We start from the raw sequence: 17,602 nt of genomic DNA, 5'->3' as shown, positions 1-17,602 counted from the left end.
GATTTAGTGGTGGGTCCCACGTCGATTGGAGAAAGGAACGACCACTGAGGACGCTGGGTCCTAAAGAGGGTGGATTGTAACCTCCCACCTTGGTTGGGGAGGAGAGGAAATCACCTTTTACAAGGGTGTGGAAACCTTGCCCCGTCTGCCCAGCTAGGACGAATTCTCCTCCCAAATAAAATTTATAAAATGGAAAATTTAATTAAAAAAAAAAAGATAATAATTATATAAAAAAAAAAAAAAAAAAAAAAACTTCCTCCCATCCAAAATTGTGGTTCATAAAGAAAGACAAAATCTAAAAAAAAAAAACTTAAATAAATAAAATTGAGAGATTTGCAACCAATCGCTTTTCTCTATTTTCCGGTTCGAGAAGAAAAAACGGTTCAACTGAACCGAAAACTCTATCCCCATACGCTTCGTCGTCTGATTTTCATTGCTGTTTCTCGTGCTGCTGTGTTTTTATCTGCTCTCTGCGAGCTCTGTTTCTTCCGTTACTCTTGGGTTTTTGCCTGCCATGGCCGTTGCAACCTCTTCTACTGTTTCTAATTTGACTCAACGGCGGCCGTTGTTGAGTCTAAGAGACCCAGGTACTCCCAATAGGCGGGTGAACTCGGTGCAGCTCCCTTCCCGCTCTATTTGCTCTAATCTCGCTCGATTCGATGTCGAGTCTCGTTTCGTTGTCCCTTTGAGGAGGTGAATTTTAGCTTCCCGTCAAGAATTGTGTTGTTTGTTATCATGGGTTTCTGTAAATTATTCATCTGGACATGACTTGGGTGTTTTTTTTTTTTTTTACTTTTTATTTTTATAATCCCCTTTTATTTGAGCTTACTCTAATTTCTCTCTTCCTTCAATATCTAGTTTGGTTCTTGTTTCGCCTATGGAGGAATCTAGTTTTTGGAATTCTGTTCATGTAAAAATGAATAAATATATAGAAGTTGTATTGTGACTTTGCGGCTTAAAGGGATACTGCTCCTCTGCCTCCGTACTATTTAAGTTCCTCTAGCATTGTAGTAACCAGCCAGTCATGATCTATTTACCAGAAATCTTGAGTGCTTTGATCCACTATCATCAAAGAGTTAGGGCCAAGGCAAGGAGAGAAAGAGGGAATTTTGGTGACTTGGTTCTCTTCCAACCTGATAAAGTATTGCTTCACTGTGGCAATCACCAAAAAAAGAGGATTAACCATCGGTTCATTGGATTCTGGGCCAGATGGATCTATTGCATGATCCGTAGGGGGTCTTTATTATCAACAAAATTTCTTGAAACTCTTTCCTCTTCCTTCTGTCCCCATGAGTTAGAGCTATTGCAGGTATTAGGGGCTGTGTTGATCGAAGGCGATTTTCCAATAGCTAAATACTTTGGTTGTTGAAGAAGAGAAGCTTGGGGATTGTTATCTGGTTCAAGCTCTTCGCCCCGAGGACCATCTTCAATGGTTTGCATGTCTCGAGTAGGAGCTGGAAAATTTTGTAGAGTTGAAGGTTGGGAAACGGTGGGTGAGTTTCCAATGAGGTTAAAGTATGGGATGATGAGAAATGTGGTAGAATCCCTTGGTTTGGAGAATCGTTTAAAGTAAGAAATCTATCAATAGTGTGTTGGTATGAAATGAATCACGGTTAAATTAGAGACTTGAATGAAGGCTTTATTCATTGCATAAGAAAATTAATTAATATAGATACTTATAGTTGGGAGGCCTTCTTGTAATTTTTTTTTTTTTTTTAAATTTTTTTGTTTTTATCAAGAAACTGAGTTTTCATCAAGAAAAATGAAAGAATATAAAATAACCTACAAAAGGGGTCTATAAAACAACCCAAAAAGGAGCTAAATCGAACCTGACAAACCAACAAAAAATGGCTCTAATCCAAAAGAATAAGGTATTCTCATAAATTGTTAAAACATTTGCTTTTGATGCTCTTTTAGTCATTGTTTGGCTATATCTAAAATCTATTTTGTTTTGTTTTTTTTATATTGTAATGCAACTTTTCAAAAGTGTTCTCTTTTAATAGAAAAAACGGTCGGATGAAAGTCCCACATTGGCTAATTTAGGGAATGATCATGGGTTTATAATCAAGGAATACTATCTCCATTGGTATGAGGTCTTTTGGGGAAGCCCAAAACAAAGCCATGAGAGCTTATGCTCAAAGTGGACAATATCATACCATTGTGGAGAGTCGTGTTCAACTAACATGGTATCAGAGCCATGCCCTAAACTTAGCCATGTCAATAGAATCCTCAAATGTTGAACAAAAGTATTGTGAGCCTCGAAGGCATAGTAAAAAATGGTTATGACTCCAAAAGAAAAGGAGTCGAGCCTCGATTAAGGGGAGGCGTACTTTGTTCGAGGGGAGGTGTTGGATGAAAGTCCCACATTGACTAATTTAGGGAATGATCATGGGTTTATAATCAAGGAATACTATCTCCATTAGTATAGGCCTTTTGGGGAAGCCCAAAGCAAAGCCATGAGAGCTTATGCTCAAAGTGGACAATATCATACCATTGTGGAGAATCGTGTTCAACTAACAAACACATTGTATTGTTTTTTTTTTTTTTTTTTCAATATTCTCTTGGATGAAAGATTTTTTTTATAAATTACTCTTACTATTTTTTTTGTTCCTCCTCCATTTTCCCTTTCCTTGATCGAGGTATGGTTTTGTTGAGTGCTTATATTAATATCAGCGAATAGCTTTGTTAATTATTTCCTCTTGGTTTGGAAGGTACTCTCATGACGATGGTACTGGTAGATACAAGTTTAGAAGAAACAAGGATAATGCTCGAAGGCCACATGCTTATAAGATTGGGGAACGTGGGAGTGGAACTTCGGAGACTACGAATTGCATCTCTTGCTTTCTTAACCAAAAACGTAGAGGTCCCAGTATTAAAAGATTCACTCCTAGATTCATTTTTGACAAGTCTGCGTTTCAGTTATCCAAGAATGAACGTGATGTTAAAGTTGTAAGTTCCCATAGTTTCTCTGTTTGATCATTTTTTTGCGTTGTGGGATCCATCTGCTTAATATATTTTGTATGAAATTTCTTCTGTAAATCTGTCTTTGTTATCTTTCATTTAATCGCACAAGTCTCATGATCTCCTTAATGTAAATATATATTATACACAAATCATTTTAGAGACCATACGAAGGGGAAAGATTAGAAATACTCCTATGCAATATTAGGAGCTTACGGAGAGCACTCTAGGTAACTTAGTCTACAAGACATTTGAAAGAGAAACTCAATACTATTGTTCATCCTCTAGAGCCGTATATGTTGGTGGACTAGGCAATCCTAAATTTTCTTCTTAAAAAATGTAAAATCACAACAAAGACAAAAAAAAAAAAAAGAAAAAAAAAGCTAAGCTGTATACAAACAACACGATGTATTCTTGTAATTGGTTTAATCAGTATCTTTTTTTATGGTTCATACGCTAGATTAGATGTTGGTCTTCTTTCTACCTTAGATCCTTTTTAAGTCGACATCTAATGAAAATTCAATTTTAGTATGACCATGATTTTTATATAAGATTTCATGTTTAGGAAGTAGGAGAAACTTTCAAATGACACAAAATCAATTCTACTCTGGCCAATTATCAGCGGAAGGTGTGTCCTGACTCATGATACTCTCTAGATAAGCTATGTTGCTCGAGTCTCAATTAGACAGTCTAGCCTTCTAACTAATCTCTTGTATCTCTTAGGATATTTAAGTAATTATTGATCTTTTGTGAGTTGCAAATTAGGCATCATTGGAGTACTACATGACTTTAGCCCCCAACTTTTCTATCTTTGATAACAATTCAAACACATATTTCCTTTATGGAAAAAAGTTCTCCTTGCCACCTCTTTACCTAGGCAGTATTTCAATAATCTTAAACTCTGGTGTGAAATTCACTATGAATAAAGGAAGGGAATTGGGCGAAAAACCCTCCAAGATTCTTGAAAGTGCTTTAGCCCCACAAATCACCCATTTGGATGGTGACCATATTTGGTTACTATAACCCTATACTACAAGGCATCATACTCCATTGGGAAAATGGCACAACCAGTGCAATTGAAACTTTTAGAACATTAGGGAAGAAATTGAAAAATGAAAATACTAGGTATTTGTTTATATTTAACCTATATTAAAATATAACAAAATTTCCGGTTATTGTTATTTTCTATTTACTTGATAGTCCATATATTCTTATATTTCTTGTCTCTGTACTTTTATGCAACATCCAGGTGAAGCATGCCCGTATAGTTTGTGGAACTGTAGGTCCAGATGAGCCTCATGCAGCAACTACAGACTGGCCTGATGGTATTCTGGAGAAACAAGATTTGGATGCTTCATATCCTGAGTTTGGAAGAGCAGAGCTAGAGGCATTTCTTAGTTCTGAACTCCCGTCCCATCCAAAGTTGCATAGAGGGCAGTTGAAAAATGGATTGAAATATCTTATTTTACCGAATAAAGTTCCCCCTAACAGGTATTGACCATGTGGTTACTGGAGAAATAATTTAACTAGCAAATGCATTTCAATTGAGTAGTGGATCTCTTATGAACAGTTTGACATTTGTAGAGATTTAGTAATATTCATGAATAAAAGAAGCATATAAATTATTTTCTGAGCAATATCGTAACCACTAGACAGGAAAAACCAGCTTAGATTAATACTTTTCTTTTCTTTTCTTTTCTTTTTTTTGGATAAGAAATATGATTCCATTATCAAAGAGGGTTTAAAAAAAAATGGGGGGAGATGAGCTATCCCCACGCACCAAATGAATACAAAAATGCATCCCAGCTGATATGTAATGGTAAAAGCAAAAATTTCTTAAGTTCACAAAAAACTTTACTGTCAAAAACTCTTATCTCAAAATACCCTTCTATTCATTTCAAACAACATCCTCCATAGAAGAGCTACCACATCGTTGTGGCTTGACCTTAGAAGGAGTATCAACCAGAAGATGAAGAAAGCCATCCAAAGCACTGGAGGGAAAATACCAATCCAGCTTGAACAAACTAGGCAAAGTCTCCGAATAACTAGTTGAAAAGGGCACAAAACACACCAATTTGGAGAGAGAAAGGTGGATTAGAAGACTTTTCGAATTCTATACCATGTATTAAGCCTTTCAAAACATAAAGATCCACAAGAAAACCTTCACCTTCTTAGGAATGTTAGGTTGCCAAATGATGGGGTCTTCTCGGTGATTCAACTTTTCTAGTTGTTGCAAAGATGGACTTTTTTTAACTTTTGATGCCCAAGATCCAAAAAGGAATTGAGATGTATGTGGACTAATCCAGTGAGATACTTTTTGTGGGGATGTTTGGTTGAGAAGATTTAGTACAATTTCCATATGTTTGTTGAAAATTTTCTAGTGCCATATAAAATAAATATGAAATCTATTTTCAATATTTCATGAAATAGAGGATAAGATGGATTTTGTGTTCTGCACGGTAGGCAGTTTGTATTTCGAAGAAATAATTGATTGATAAATGTTAAATCTTTGTCAAACTCTTCTTCTAATTGCTCATCGATTTTGGTAATTCAAGCTATGGGACCTTAGTGCAAGGACTGGGATAAATTTTAATGTTTATCTTGTTAGTTAGGTTTTGTGGGTCATTTTTTCTCTTCCTACTTATCCTCCCTACGTATTCTCTCTCCCCCTTTCTCACTCTGTTTAAAAAAAAATTGGACCAATCTTCTGTAATTCTCATTAAACAAATGAACCTTTATTGATGGAGACCAGAAGAACTCTCCCCTGACAACTTTTTGAATTTAGGTTTGAAGCACACATGGAAGTCCATGTGGGGTCAATCGATGAAGAAGATGACGAGCAAGGAATTGCACACATGATTGAGCATGTAGCCTTCCTTGGAAGTAAGAAACGTGAAAAACTTTTGGGTACAGGCGCACGATCTAATGCCTACACTGATTTCCACCATACTGTGTTTCATATCCATTCACCAACTAGCACGAAGGTTGTTCTTGTTGGTTCTTCTATTTTTATTCGCATGCACTGATATCATATCTTGATCTTTTGTCTTTCAATTTTCTATGAGGACGTGGTTAAACATTTTATCTCTTAGAGAACAGGTGTTGTTTCCATCATTATTTCTTTCTTGCTGCTGATACTAAGTAATACGTTAATTTGCCACTTATGTATGAGTCCCGACTTTCTATAGTTAACATACATTGCGTTTGTGTAATTCAGTTTCTTTATTTTCTTCATTTCACCTATCTTTTGTTCTCAGCATGACATAGCTGTGCATGAATGTTTATTTATTTATTTTTTAATTTTTTAAAAAAATGCAGCTGCTCAAATATTTTAGCAACTTTGTATTATCTGAGAAATTCGCTTGATGTTTAAGTGTTAATTTTTTCAGTGCTTAGGAATCATTACTTAGGGATGTTCAAAATTATAATCCACTCATGCTAGTTTCTCTAAGTATTTTTCTTATATTCTTAGGAGATGCTTTTGGCAGAATAGAATTTTGAACTTAATCTTTTAATGTGCCCATGGTGAACAATCATAAGTATCATGGTGGACCGTTTAGAGTTCATCCGTATACTAGATGGGGCAAGAATACAGCACCATACCTCCATTGCTCTTTGCATCACTTGTGTGTCTAGGTTTATTACTTGCAATTTGTTTGAAGATTGACCACATTATCTTTGGCTGTAGGATACTGATGGAGATCTGCTTCCATCTGTTCTCGATGCCTTAAATGAGGTATGAACGATAAATGATCGAAGTGCCCACTAGTGTGGCTTTCGGTTCTGATATTAGTTTTCTACTTGATGTATTGTTTTTGTTTTTATAGCAAATGAATCGTCTGGTTTCAGTATATGAGAACATAGTTTATATGCATCCTTCGTTTGTGCTTGCCTAAATAGATAGCTTTCCACCCAAAGTTCCTTGCTTCACGAGTTGAGAAAGAGAGGCGTGCGATTCTTTCTGAACTACAGATGATGAATACAATAGAATATCGTGTTGATTGTCAGGTGAGATATGCATTGCAGTTGCATTTGTTCATGAAAAATTATTTCAGATTGGTGATGTTCCAATATAGTTTATATATTTGCTAATCAGTTTTTTTTTTTTTAATTTTTTTATTTGGAAACATTTCTCTCTGACAGCTGTTACAACATCTGCATTCTGAAAACAAGCTGAGCAGAAGATTCCCAATTGGATTGGAGGAACAGATTAAGAAGTGGGATGCCGATAAAATAAGGAAGTTCCATGAACGATGGTACTTCCCTGCAAATGCAACCTTATACATTGTTGGAGATATTGATAACATCTCAAAGACAGTAAACCAAATTGAGGTTTGAACAACTTTTTTTGGTTCAAATATATATACATTTTTGAGAATAGAGACTATTGAATTCATTTAAGGACTCAGTTCACAAGTTTACCGATTATCTCTTCCAGGCTGTCTTTGACGACACTGGCCTAGAAAAGGAAGCTGTTTCTACTCCTAATCCCAGTGCCTTTGGTGCAATGGCTAGCTTTCTTGTTCCCAAGATCTCAGTAGGATTAGGTGGAAGTTTATCAAACGAGAGATCAAATTCAGTAGATCAATACAAGATCATTAAGAAAGAAAGGCATGCAATTCGTCCTCCTGTGAAGCACAATTGGTCACTTCCTGGGAGCAATGTAGATGCAAATCCTCCACAGATATTTCAGCATGAGTTGCTTCAAAATTTCTCAATTTATATGTTTTGCAAGGTATGTGGTGCTAAATATATATTAAAATTTTTCTCTCCTGAATTTATCTCGCATGATTCTTTTTTTTAAAGCTTTTTTAATCACTAACATATAAGCATTTGCACACACGAAGAATTAACCCTTTTGGAGATGTAAACATGATGTCTATGAAAAGGACATTCTAACGAACTCTCAAGATAAATTTTTTTTTGAAGAAGGAAATAGATATGTTCATTAATGAAGAAAAGATTACACAGTGAAACTCTCAAGAAAAATTAATATTTACGAACTTTGAAAAAATTCACTAGTTTGAGAAATTTTACAAGCTAATGGTTGAATACCTCACACATTCTTTTGAGTCATCCTTCTAAAAAGCAAGGCAAAGGCCTTGTGGCTAAATTCTGTGGCAGCCCTGTTGCGTAGAATTTGATATGAAAGAACTAATTGGACTTTCCAAGGAGAAGAGAGTAGCTTTGTGTCTTTTTGGGAAAGCGTACTGGTGTGCTTTTTACTGGCACCTAACACCAAGAGGTGAATTTCAAAAAAACTCTCCAATTAGAGATCAAAGAAGATTAACTAAAATATGTAAGAGGGTGCGTATGTTTACCAATACTAGGTGTGAAATAAAATCAAAACATCTATCAAAAGTCGAGAAACATCCCTGAAACTCCTTGCATTCCTCTCACACCTAAGATACCAAAAGAAAACCCAGTTTATAACCAACCGGAAGGTCTTTTTCACATCATGGAAAGGGTGACCCACAAAAATGGAGTTGGCATACCTGAATCCCCTTGTCTAATGCCCGAGTTGGGTTAAATGACAAGCAGAGTGGACTAGATGTGGGGCATGGACAACACAGAGAGAGAGAGAGAGAGGAGAGGAGTGAGCCACTTGCTATTCAACTGCAATAGCTTCCTTCCAAAACAGTTAACTCTTGCTTCATCCTTTCCTAGTTGGTGAAGTAGATGCAAATTGTATTAGTAGTTATTTTTTATTTTTGAGGTTGACTCATCCTCTTATTCTTCAAGTACACTCTCTTTTTGAAGTTTTGTTTTGGATTAGGGAATAACATGTTTACCAAATACCTACTTTTGAAATTCAATGCAGGTTCCAGTAAATAAGGTTCAGACGTTTAGTGACCTGAGAAATGTTCTTATGAAGAGGATATTTCTTTCTGCATTGCATTTCCGTATAAATACAAGATACAAGGTGCGTTTGAACAATTCTGTCTTTGTCATGAATACAAGATTTCTAGTTTTGTATGTCATCTTTTTGTTTGATTCTGTCACAAACGTTTTTCATATTGGTCGTCTATCATAATTTAATTTCTTATTTGAATACACAATAATTCTTTCATGTGGCATCCTAATTTGGTTTTAGTGATGTATTAGTTATTTGTTGACTATTTTTCTCATTGACTAGTATAAAACTTTATCATTTCAAAATTTTCTAATTTATTGAAATTTTCAGAGTTCAAATCCGCCATTCACTTCCATTGAATTGGACCATAGTGATTCTGGAAGGGAAGGGTGCACTGTCACCACTCTAACAGTAACAGCTGAACCCAAGAATTGGCAAAGCGCAATCAAAGTTGCTGTTCAAGAGGTTTGTATCTCTTATTTTACCCATATCGTTCCAAAAAACTAAACTTTAAAATTAAATTTCTGAATCTTTCCCCACCCGTTTACTTGTTTACGCGAGTTAACTATGATATTATGGTTTAAATTTTATCAATTTGAATCCTAAAATGGAAAAAGTGATAAACTAGATCCTTGTTATTGATTGTTTTGTTGATCCCGGTAATGACTCGATTTAATTAGTTTTTCATGATTCTTTTAATGAGCTTAGTATTTACTTAAAACAATGAAAAAAAGGAGGAATTTGAATTGGAAAGATATATGTTTTTTTTCATTTAGATAAATTATTTTAACTTAACAAAAGATCAAAGTTAAAGCAAAAGAGAGAGAAACTTCGATTCAAACCAATGGTTTGGATCAATTTTCACCTAGATATAATTTTAAGAAATTCCATGGTTCAACTCCATTGATTGTCTTTTTAATCCCTACATTTGAATCTGGTAATCATACTTTGTAGCCTTGCTGGTGCTTGGGTCATTTAGATAGGGGAAGAAGGGAATTCAGGCTAATAAAATGCCAAGGCATAAAAGTTTTACATCTTTTATTTGAAAATGAGAGGGAAGAAGAAAGAAGGATACTGGTTGACGCTAACAAAATAAATATTCTTGATAAGAAACACCTTCATTGAACAAAAGAAGAACAAACAGTGCAAGGGAAAAGGGGCGAGGAACCCCCTCCCTCGAAAACCAATGAAGCACAGCCTCCCAATTATGGAGGAGCTGAGTTTCCTGTTTCTAACACACCATAAAGAAGAAGTAAGTTGTACTGTATTTCTAAACACCACAAAAGAATTCGGCTTGTCTTCAAAGATTCTCCTGTTCTTTCCTTCGAAACCTCCCTAAGATACGCCTGAGCAGTGCATCTCCACAAAAAATCTAGCCTTCTCTTTTAGCTACCAACCATTAAGAGCTTCAAACATCCACTATTCTACCTTCTCAGAGCAACACACACCAAGTCCAATGGCACTTGGACTGCTGGACATATAATTTATATTTCATGTGCTGCAGGTACGGAGACTTAAAGAGTTTGGTGTCACCAAGGGTGAACTGACTCGCTATATGGATGCACTTCTAAAAGACAGTGAACACCTAGCAGCAATGATTGATAACGTGTCATCTGTTGATAATTTGGATTTTATAATGGAAAGTGATGCACTTGGACATACGGTTATGGACCAAAGACAAGGTCATGAAAGTTTGGTTGCTGTTGCTGGAACGGTTACTCTTGAAGAGGTACACTTTTATTTATTTATTTATTTATTATTATTATTATTTATTTATAATTACATTCTGAAGGAAATTTCGCAGTTGCTTGTTATAGAAAAATAGTTGTCTTTGAGAAGAAAAGTGACATATAAGAGAGGCAGATTATGTTTGTGTCTTTGATCTAAGCCGCTTTTTTAATTGTTGGCACTGATTATTTCTCGTAATATGGTTGTATTTTCTCTTGAAATTGTATCATTTAAGAAATAAGTTAGGGTATTGAGGAGACACAGTCATCTTCTATAAATAATTTACTGAATGATACTTTCTGTATGAGTAAGTTGGTAGTTGCACAATTCTCTTCCTCTTTTATTATTTTCTTACATATTTTCTTCTCAAAACTTAAAGAGCACGAAGGAATTTGTATTGATGTGAAAATAGAGAGGGAGATTTGATTCTGTCCAGAGGCTAAAAGAGATTACATGTATGCTTTGCAATTTGTATTCAATTAAAGGATGTTACTTTATGAGGATGATTCATCCTCCTATCCTTTCAGGTGGTGGCTACCTTATCCTGGACCCTGTTTTTTAGTATATACTTTTTAATATTGAATACATCATAAGTGTACTGTTATTAACTAAAAAATATTGATGGATATAGCACATAGCAGCGTACACGTACATGCCCAATTATATTTATGCCACTTTGAGAATTTGCTGTAGGAGTGCATTAAAAAATTATGGAGGGTAAGGGTTGACTAAAGTTTTTAGAACATTGTTTATTTAATCTTCCATCAAAAGAAGAAAAAATTTCTCTAATTCTCTCCATGCATTGAAGCTGTTATTGGCATGCTATATCACCTGCTTTTGCTATAGATTATTAGCAGTTTCTTACAAACTGTATTACACATTCATTGATTTTCAATTTTTTTAAAATTTTATTTTAGGTGAATTCGATTGGTGCTGAAGTGTTGGAGTTCATCTCTGATTATGGAAAGCCTACCTCACCCCTTCCTGCAGCTATTGTTGCATGTGTTCCGAAGAAAGCACATACTGATGGGTTGGGTGAAACAGAGTTCAAGTTAACTGCAAGTGAGATAATTACTGCTATTGAGGCAGGATTGGAGGAACCTATTGAAGCTGAGCCAGAAGTATCCTGTTCTCTTATACTCTCTTTTTCTTTTACACTTAAGTATAATATATCTGTATGTTGTCTTATCGTTTTTCGTTGGAATGAAATTATATATACTTCTGCAGCTTGAGGTGCCAAAAGAGTTGATATCATCATCACAGATAGCTGAGTTAAGGATGCAACACAAGCCATCGTTTATTCCTTCAAACCCAGAGACTAATGTCACCAAGTTTCATGATAAGGAAACAGGGATCACTCAGTGTCGTCTGTCAAATGGAATTCCTGTGAATTATAAGGTATAATTTATAGGATCAATGACATAGTGAGGTTAGACTTCACTTTATGCTTGGTGGGATGTAAATTGCTCTGTACATTTCATAAATTTTGCTTAGATCCATCTATCTGTTTGACTGAATTTTATTGCCAGCTTAACTGAGCTGTATTATGGGACCATCATTGGATCCTTCGCGCACGTGTTATCAATGTTAACTATCTGGTTAGATAACTCTTCCTAGGATTTACAAGCTTGCTAAGAAAGTTATTGATCGGGCTATGGCTCTAGAAAATTTCAATAAAAGACATGTCACAAGGAGGTTCCTGGGTTTTTGTTTGCTATCACGAATGTGTTCTTTTGTCGAATCATATGAGAGGCATGATCAACATTTTTTCTCATATCGTTTTCCTTCTGATGTTTGAAGGAATATTTGTCATTTATGTGGGTTAAAACCTCATTGTTTTGATCATTTTTTAAAGAAGGTAACTTCATATATGGCTTTCATTGGGTGCATCTGAACGGAGAGGAACAGTATTATTGTTGAAGAGAGGAAGACATGCCCACAGTGTGGGTGAAAGTTCACTCTTTGGTTTCTCCATGGTCCATTTGACAAACATGTTCAAAAAAATTCTATTATCTTTTCAATGCTAGATTGGAAAATTTCTTGTCTTTTTAGTTATATCTTCCCAGTTTCTGAGTGTCTAGAAGTACAATTTTAATTCATTCTTTACTATTATATATGCTCAAAACATGTTTGTAGATAACTGCTGTGAGTCTTTGTGAGACGTATAATTTAAAATGTCTAGTTAAATTTCGTATTTTTCAAACCCCAGGGCAAAGAATACCGTTTATTCAAGGGATGATTTCTTAAACAATCGTGGGTAGCTCTGGAAAAATGTATGCATGTGTGGTTGTTATTTATCAACTTCTTTAACCATTTATACCATTGTACATGCAGATTTCCAAAAGTGAAAACAAGTCAGGCGTGATGCGGCTTATTGTTGGTGGGGGACGAGCAGCTGAAAGCCCTGACTTACAAGGAGCCGTTGTGGTCGGTGTTCGAACTCTCAGTGAGGGGGGTCGTGTAGGAAGTTTTTCAAGGGAGCAGGTATTGTATTTGAATCCTCACATTCCTCACTCACCCATCCAACTGGTTCTTTGCACTTAAAACTGAGGAAAAATTCAATGAAGCAATGAACTTCCTATTGAAACGATAAAACGTGTCCCATAGTGGATTATATCTAGCTGTTTGTGGAGTTATATAGACATAACGGGACAATCAATGTGTGGGGAGGATGAGATTTTACGTTGTCAGTGCAATATATTGTGGATGAAGAGTTATATGGTCATAACGGGATAATCATCATCTATTAAAGGCTTTGTTTGTTCAATATGTTGTAGGTAGAACTTTTTTGTGTTAATCACTTAATAAACTGTTCGCTGGAGTCAACCGAAGAGTTCATTGCTATGGAATTTCGTTTCACCTTGAGAGACAATGGCATGCGTGCAGCTTTCCAACTACTCCACATGGTTCTTGAGGTATGTGCAAATGGCAGGTTTTGGTTTCAAATTTTCTAGTTTGTTTTTCCCTACAAATCACAGTTGTGTTTCTCATAATATATATATATATATATATATATATAACTCTGTCTGATTAATAGTAGAGCATGAATATGAATATTGCTAGAACACAATTTTTTAGTATGAATTAAATAGTTTATAGAGCGAACTGCGCTGCAACTTTTAATTGTTGCCAATATCTTTTTATTTATTCTTATTCAAATGTTTTTATCTCAACCTTCAATAATAGACAAGAAGTCCTCTGTAAATTAACCTTTTTTTTAGGAAGTCTCTTATTTCTCTTTAAATTAACTAACAAGGATGAAGGTTCATCTAGATTGAATTTTACTTAGAAACCTTAAAAACTTGATATTTCACTACAATCATTCAAAGTTTAATTCAAATTGTTTCTCTGAATAAATATTTGTACGTTTTACTACTTGAAGTCATGGCAATTACTTATTTGCAGCATAGCGTCTGGCTGGAGGATGCTTTTGATAGAGCAAAGCAGTTATATATGTCATATTACTGGTCTATTCCTAAAAGCCTGGAACGATCTACTGCTCACAAACTCATGTTAGCTATGCTGAATGGAGACGAGCGGTTTGTTGAGCCTTCCCCAAAATCATTGCAGAATTTAACATTGCAAACCGTGAAGGATGCAGTGATGAATCAATTTGTAGGCAATAACATGGAGGTCTTCTCTTTTTCCTTTTGATAGAAAATAAGAAGGATATTAAGAAGTATTCGTACGAGAGAACGATAAAGAATGTCCTAATATTAATAAAAGGAAATTAAAACAAGTATAACGTTGTAGTACAAAGAAGCAAAAATAATCCAAAAATATAAGCGTTTTACGTTCTTAAACCGACAAAATGGCAATCTGTTATTTTTTGAGAAGTTACATGTTTGAACAATAATTCCTGATATATTATCACGGAATCTTCCCGTGTTTTAGGTAAGTGTTGTTGGGGACTTTTCAGAGGAAGAAATTGAGTCTTGTATTCTAGATTATCTTGGTACAGTCACAGCAAAAACACCTTGTGAGACAGCACCTGCCTCTGTTCCCATTGTGTTTCGACCATCTCCATCTGAGTTACAATTTCAGCAGGTGAGACAGACGTTTGATCTGTTAAAACTGCTCGGTTTATTTTTGGAAGATTTTCCCCTCTCCCTATATTGAGTAATATTCTTACTTTATGTGCAAAATTCATTTTTAAGTGAAATTATTTCACTCATTTGTTTCATATAAAGGATATGTTCTGATCTACACTAAAAAGATTAAAGGTTCAGATCTCGTTGATTTTTCATTTTATTTTGCAGTTGCATGCTTTCTGAGATCAATATAAGATATTGTGGTCAGATCATTATGATCTCTGTTATGTTTCTGATAGCAAGTTACTCATTACCATATTTAAACAGGTATTTTTAAAGGATACAGATGAAAGAGCATGCGCTTATATTTCAGGTCCTGCGCCCAACCGTTGGGGCGTTACAGTTGAGGGTGTAGAGTTGTTAGAATCAGTTAGTCAGATTTCAAGAACAGACGGTGAGTTTTCTGCCAAAAAGTATATATCGACTCTTGTGTCATACCCTGATTTTCTGATATAACTTGTGATGGATTCTTTTTCTTTAACACCAGAGAGTGAGGAATCTGATAATGATATTGAGAAGGGTTTGCAGAGAAAACTTCGTAGTCATCCACTCTTTTTTGGGATTACAATGGGGCTTTTGGCTGAGATTATAAATTCCAGGCTTTTCACAAATGTCCGGGATTCTCTTGGATTGACATATGACGTATCCTTCGAATTGAGCCTGTTCGATAGGCTTAAGCTCGGATGGTATGTTATATCTGTAACATCAACTCCAGCCAAGGTTTGAACTTAATTTTCATAAATGTCCTTGTTAAGTTCTTGTCTCTTTTTATCCTTCACTGATAGAACTCTTTTCAGGTGTACAAAGCTGTTGATGCATGCAAAAACGTTCTGAGAGGTTTACATGGCAACAAAATTAGCCAAAGAGAATTGGACAGGGTAAAGTGTTAAATGACCAGCTCAGCTAGTACTGGTTAATAAAACTTCATTAGTTCCCATTTGATATTATTCATAAAACCGATTTTCCATTTAAAACTAAAAATAGTTTATCGCTCCCTACCCTTCTTCTTTTTACATATGTACTATAGCATTCACAGGTACAGAAAAAGCACAGACCTACACAAAACTTTTCGACAATGTTGTTTACCAAGCTATATCTTGGTGTAAACGGTTTAATATTTTTACTTCCTATAGTTATACCTCCATTGCTAATTGGGAAGGTATTTTGTAAACACCATGAATTATACATCGTTTTTGTATCAATGAAATTGTCTTTTATCAAAATATATATATATATATAGCATACATGGGTACAAATTCTTTCTCGTGCAGTTCTGTACTTGGAGTTTGTAGACCATTTCATTCTTAGCCAATGGTTGAAATAATGTTTCTGCAGGCAAAACGTACTCTTCTTATGAGACATGAAGCTGAAATAAAGTCGAATGCTTATTGGCTTGGCCTATTGGCTCATCTGCAAGCATCTTCTGTTCCACGGAAGGTAGAACTAATGTGCTTGTACTCGTGACCTCACATTATGTTGCCACTGTCTTCATTTTTTGGATGTCTCACCTGTCTCTTCTCTTTTGACTGTGGGGCAGGACCTATCATGCATCAAAGATCTTACGTCGTTGTATGAAGCTGCCACCATTGATGACGTATACATTGCTTATGATCAGTTGAAAGTGGACGCCGATTCTTTGTATACGTGTATTGGTGTAGCTGGAGCTCAAGCTGGGGAAGAAAGTATCGGTGAGGAGTTTCGTATTACAGCGTTTCATCTACATGATTAGTTGATATGACATTGTGTAGATTACAAATTAATCCTTAGATTCATATGAACATCAACTTAAGTTTGTAGAGAGGTTTGTATTCTACACTAGGTTAATGTTAAACTGGGCTGTCTCCGCTGGTACCAACCTTAGCTTCAAGTGTTATTTCATGTTGTGGTTGCAGTTCCTTTTGAAGAGGAAGGATCAGATCAAGATTTTCAAGGTGTTGTTCCCACTGGACGCGGCTTATCTACAATGACCAGGCCCACAACATGATCTCACATGATGAAAAGATTTAATCATCGAAAGGGATTAAACAAAAAAGGTTTGTTTCCTTTATAATTTTTTATACGAAAATCTCGACTCTTTTGCACTCGAGTCTGCTGGTTAAACTAATTTTGTGATTCATATTGTCTTCTCGATCATTCTTATTCCTTCTCGTTACTCAATAAAAACTTCGAATCTTGTTAAGAAAAAGTTTGTAATTATACATACTATATACTATACCCATTTGTTAGAACGAACGAAAAAAGAAACTTGTGAGGTTCTATATAATAGCCCAAGCCCACTGCGGGCAGATACTGTCCTCTTTGGGTTTTCCCTTTTGGGCCTCCTCTCAAGGTTTTTCAAAACGTGTCTGTTAGGGAGGGTACCCTTATAAAGAATGTTTTATTTCCCTCTCCAATTGATGTGGGACCTGACATTATATCGTTCTTTGTCAACAAATTATAATGTTTAACACCTTTAAAATAAAGTCAACCTGAACTAATAGAGTATTTGTTAACTATTTATGGAGGTTCATTTGCCTTTATTTGCTACAAGTTAATAGAAGTGATTGTTAATCCTTTGGCTACAGAGACACTTATCCTCTTGGTTTGTAATTATAGGATGGATGTTCACTCCAAAGTACAGTCAATAATATGATTACCTTATCGAATACGAAGCTGCTACGCCGATCTCGTTCGATCTCGACCGTAAGCTGATTAGTAGAAGTTGCTTAATTGGTACAATTTTCTTTGTATCCAGCAGGCATTATTATTATTGCTTGAATACCAACGATGCTGATTCATTTTTCATAATATGCATCACTCAGATTAGCAGCCACCATGTCCAACTAAGATATATGAATACTACTTTGTATGCTTGTATTTCAAGTCAAATGTTGTAAAGTATAGTCACCCTCCTCTCTTGTGGTCTGCAACCTACATACCTATTTACATCTCATTTTGCTCAATAATATCACTATTTATCTTATTCTCA

At 35.4% G+C, this 17,602-nt stretch overlaps 1 protein-coding gene across 2 annotated transcripts; it reads left to right on the top strand.

Annotated features, from left to right (window-relative positions):
* Positions 1-432: 432 nt before the first annotated feature.
* LOC111798549 (stromal processing peptidase, chloroplastic) lies at positions 433-17,602 on the top strand. 2 transcript variants are annotated; one of them, XM_023681779.2, is made up of 24 exons: positions 435-693; positions 2,712-2,949; positions 4,211-4,452; positions 5,747-5,945; positions 6,650-6,697; positions 6,862-6,969; positions 7,105-7,293; positions 7,400-7,696; positions 8,783-8,884; positions 9,146-9,280; positions 10,320-10,544; positions 11,461-11,664; positions 11,771-11,941; positions 12,878-13,027; positions 13,321-13,458; positions 13,949-14,176; positions 14,438-14,590; positions 14,902-15,028; positions 15,122-15,354; positions 15,432-15,512; positions 15,970-16,071; positions 16,172-16,322; positions 16,527-16,667; positions 17,230-17,602. In XM_023681779.2, exons 1-23 carry the CDS (start codon positions 515-517, stop codon positions 16,616-16,618), a joined length of 3,792 nt encoding a protein of 1,263 aa, XP_023537547.1. In that variant the 5' UTR covers positions 435-514; the 3' UTR covers positions 16,619-16,667; positions 17,230-17,602. The 2 variants fall into 2 exon arrangements, with proteins under 2 accessions (XP_086981720.1, XP_023537547.1); XM_087125594.1 differs by lacking the exons at positions 15,122-15,354; positions 15,432-15,512; positions 15,970-16,071; ... (1 more) ...; positions 16,527-16,667; positions 17,230-17,602 and having other exon boundaries at positions 433-693; positions 14,948-15,028.

Source organism: Cucurbita pepo, chromosome 7 (genome assembly GCF_057944985.1).
Source record: "Cucurbita pepo subsp. pepo isolate OVF chromosome 7, ASM5794498v1, whole genome shotgun sequence".
Taxonomy (NCBI): Eukaryota; Viridiplantae; Streptophyta; class Magnoliopsida; order Cucurbitales; family Cucurbitaceae; genus Cucurbita; species Cucurbita pepo.
This window is presented reverse-complemented; position numbering and strand designations above follow the sequence as displayed.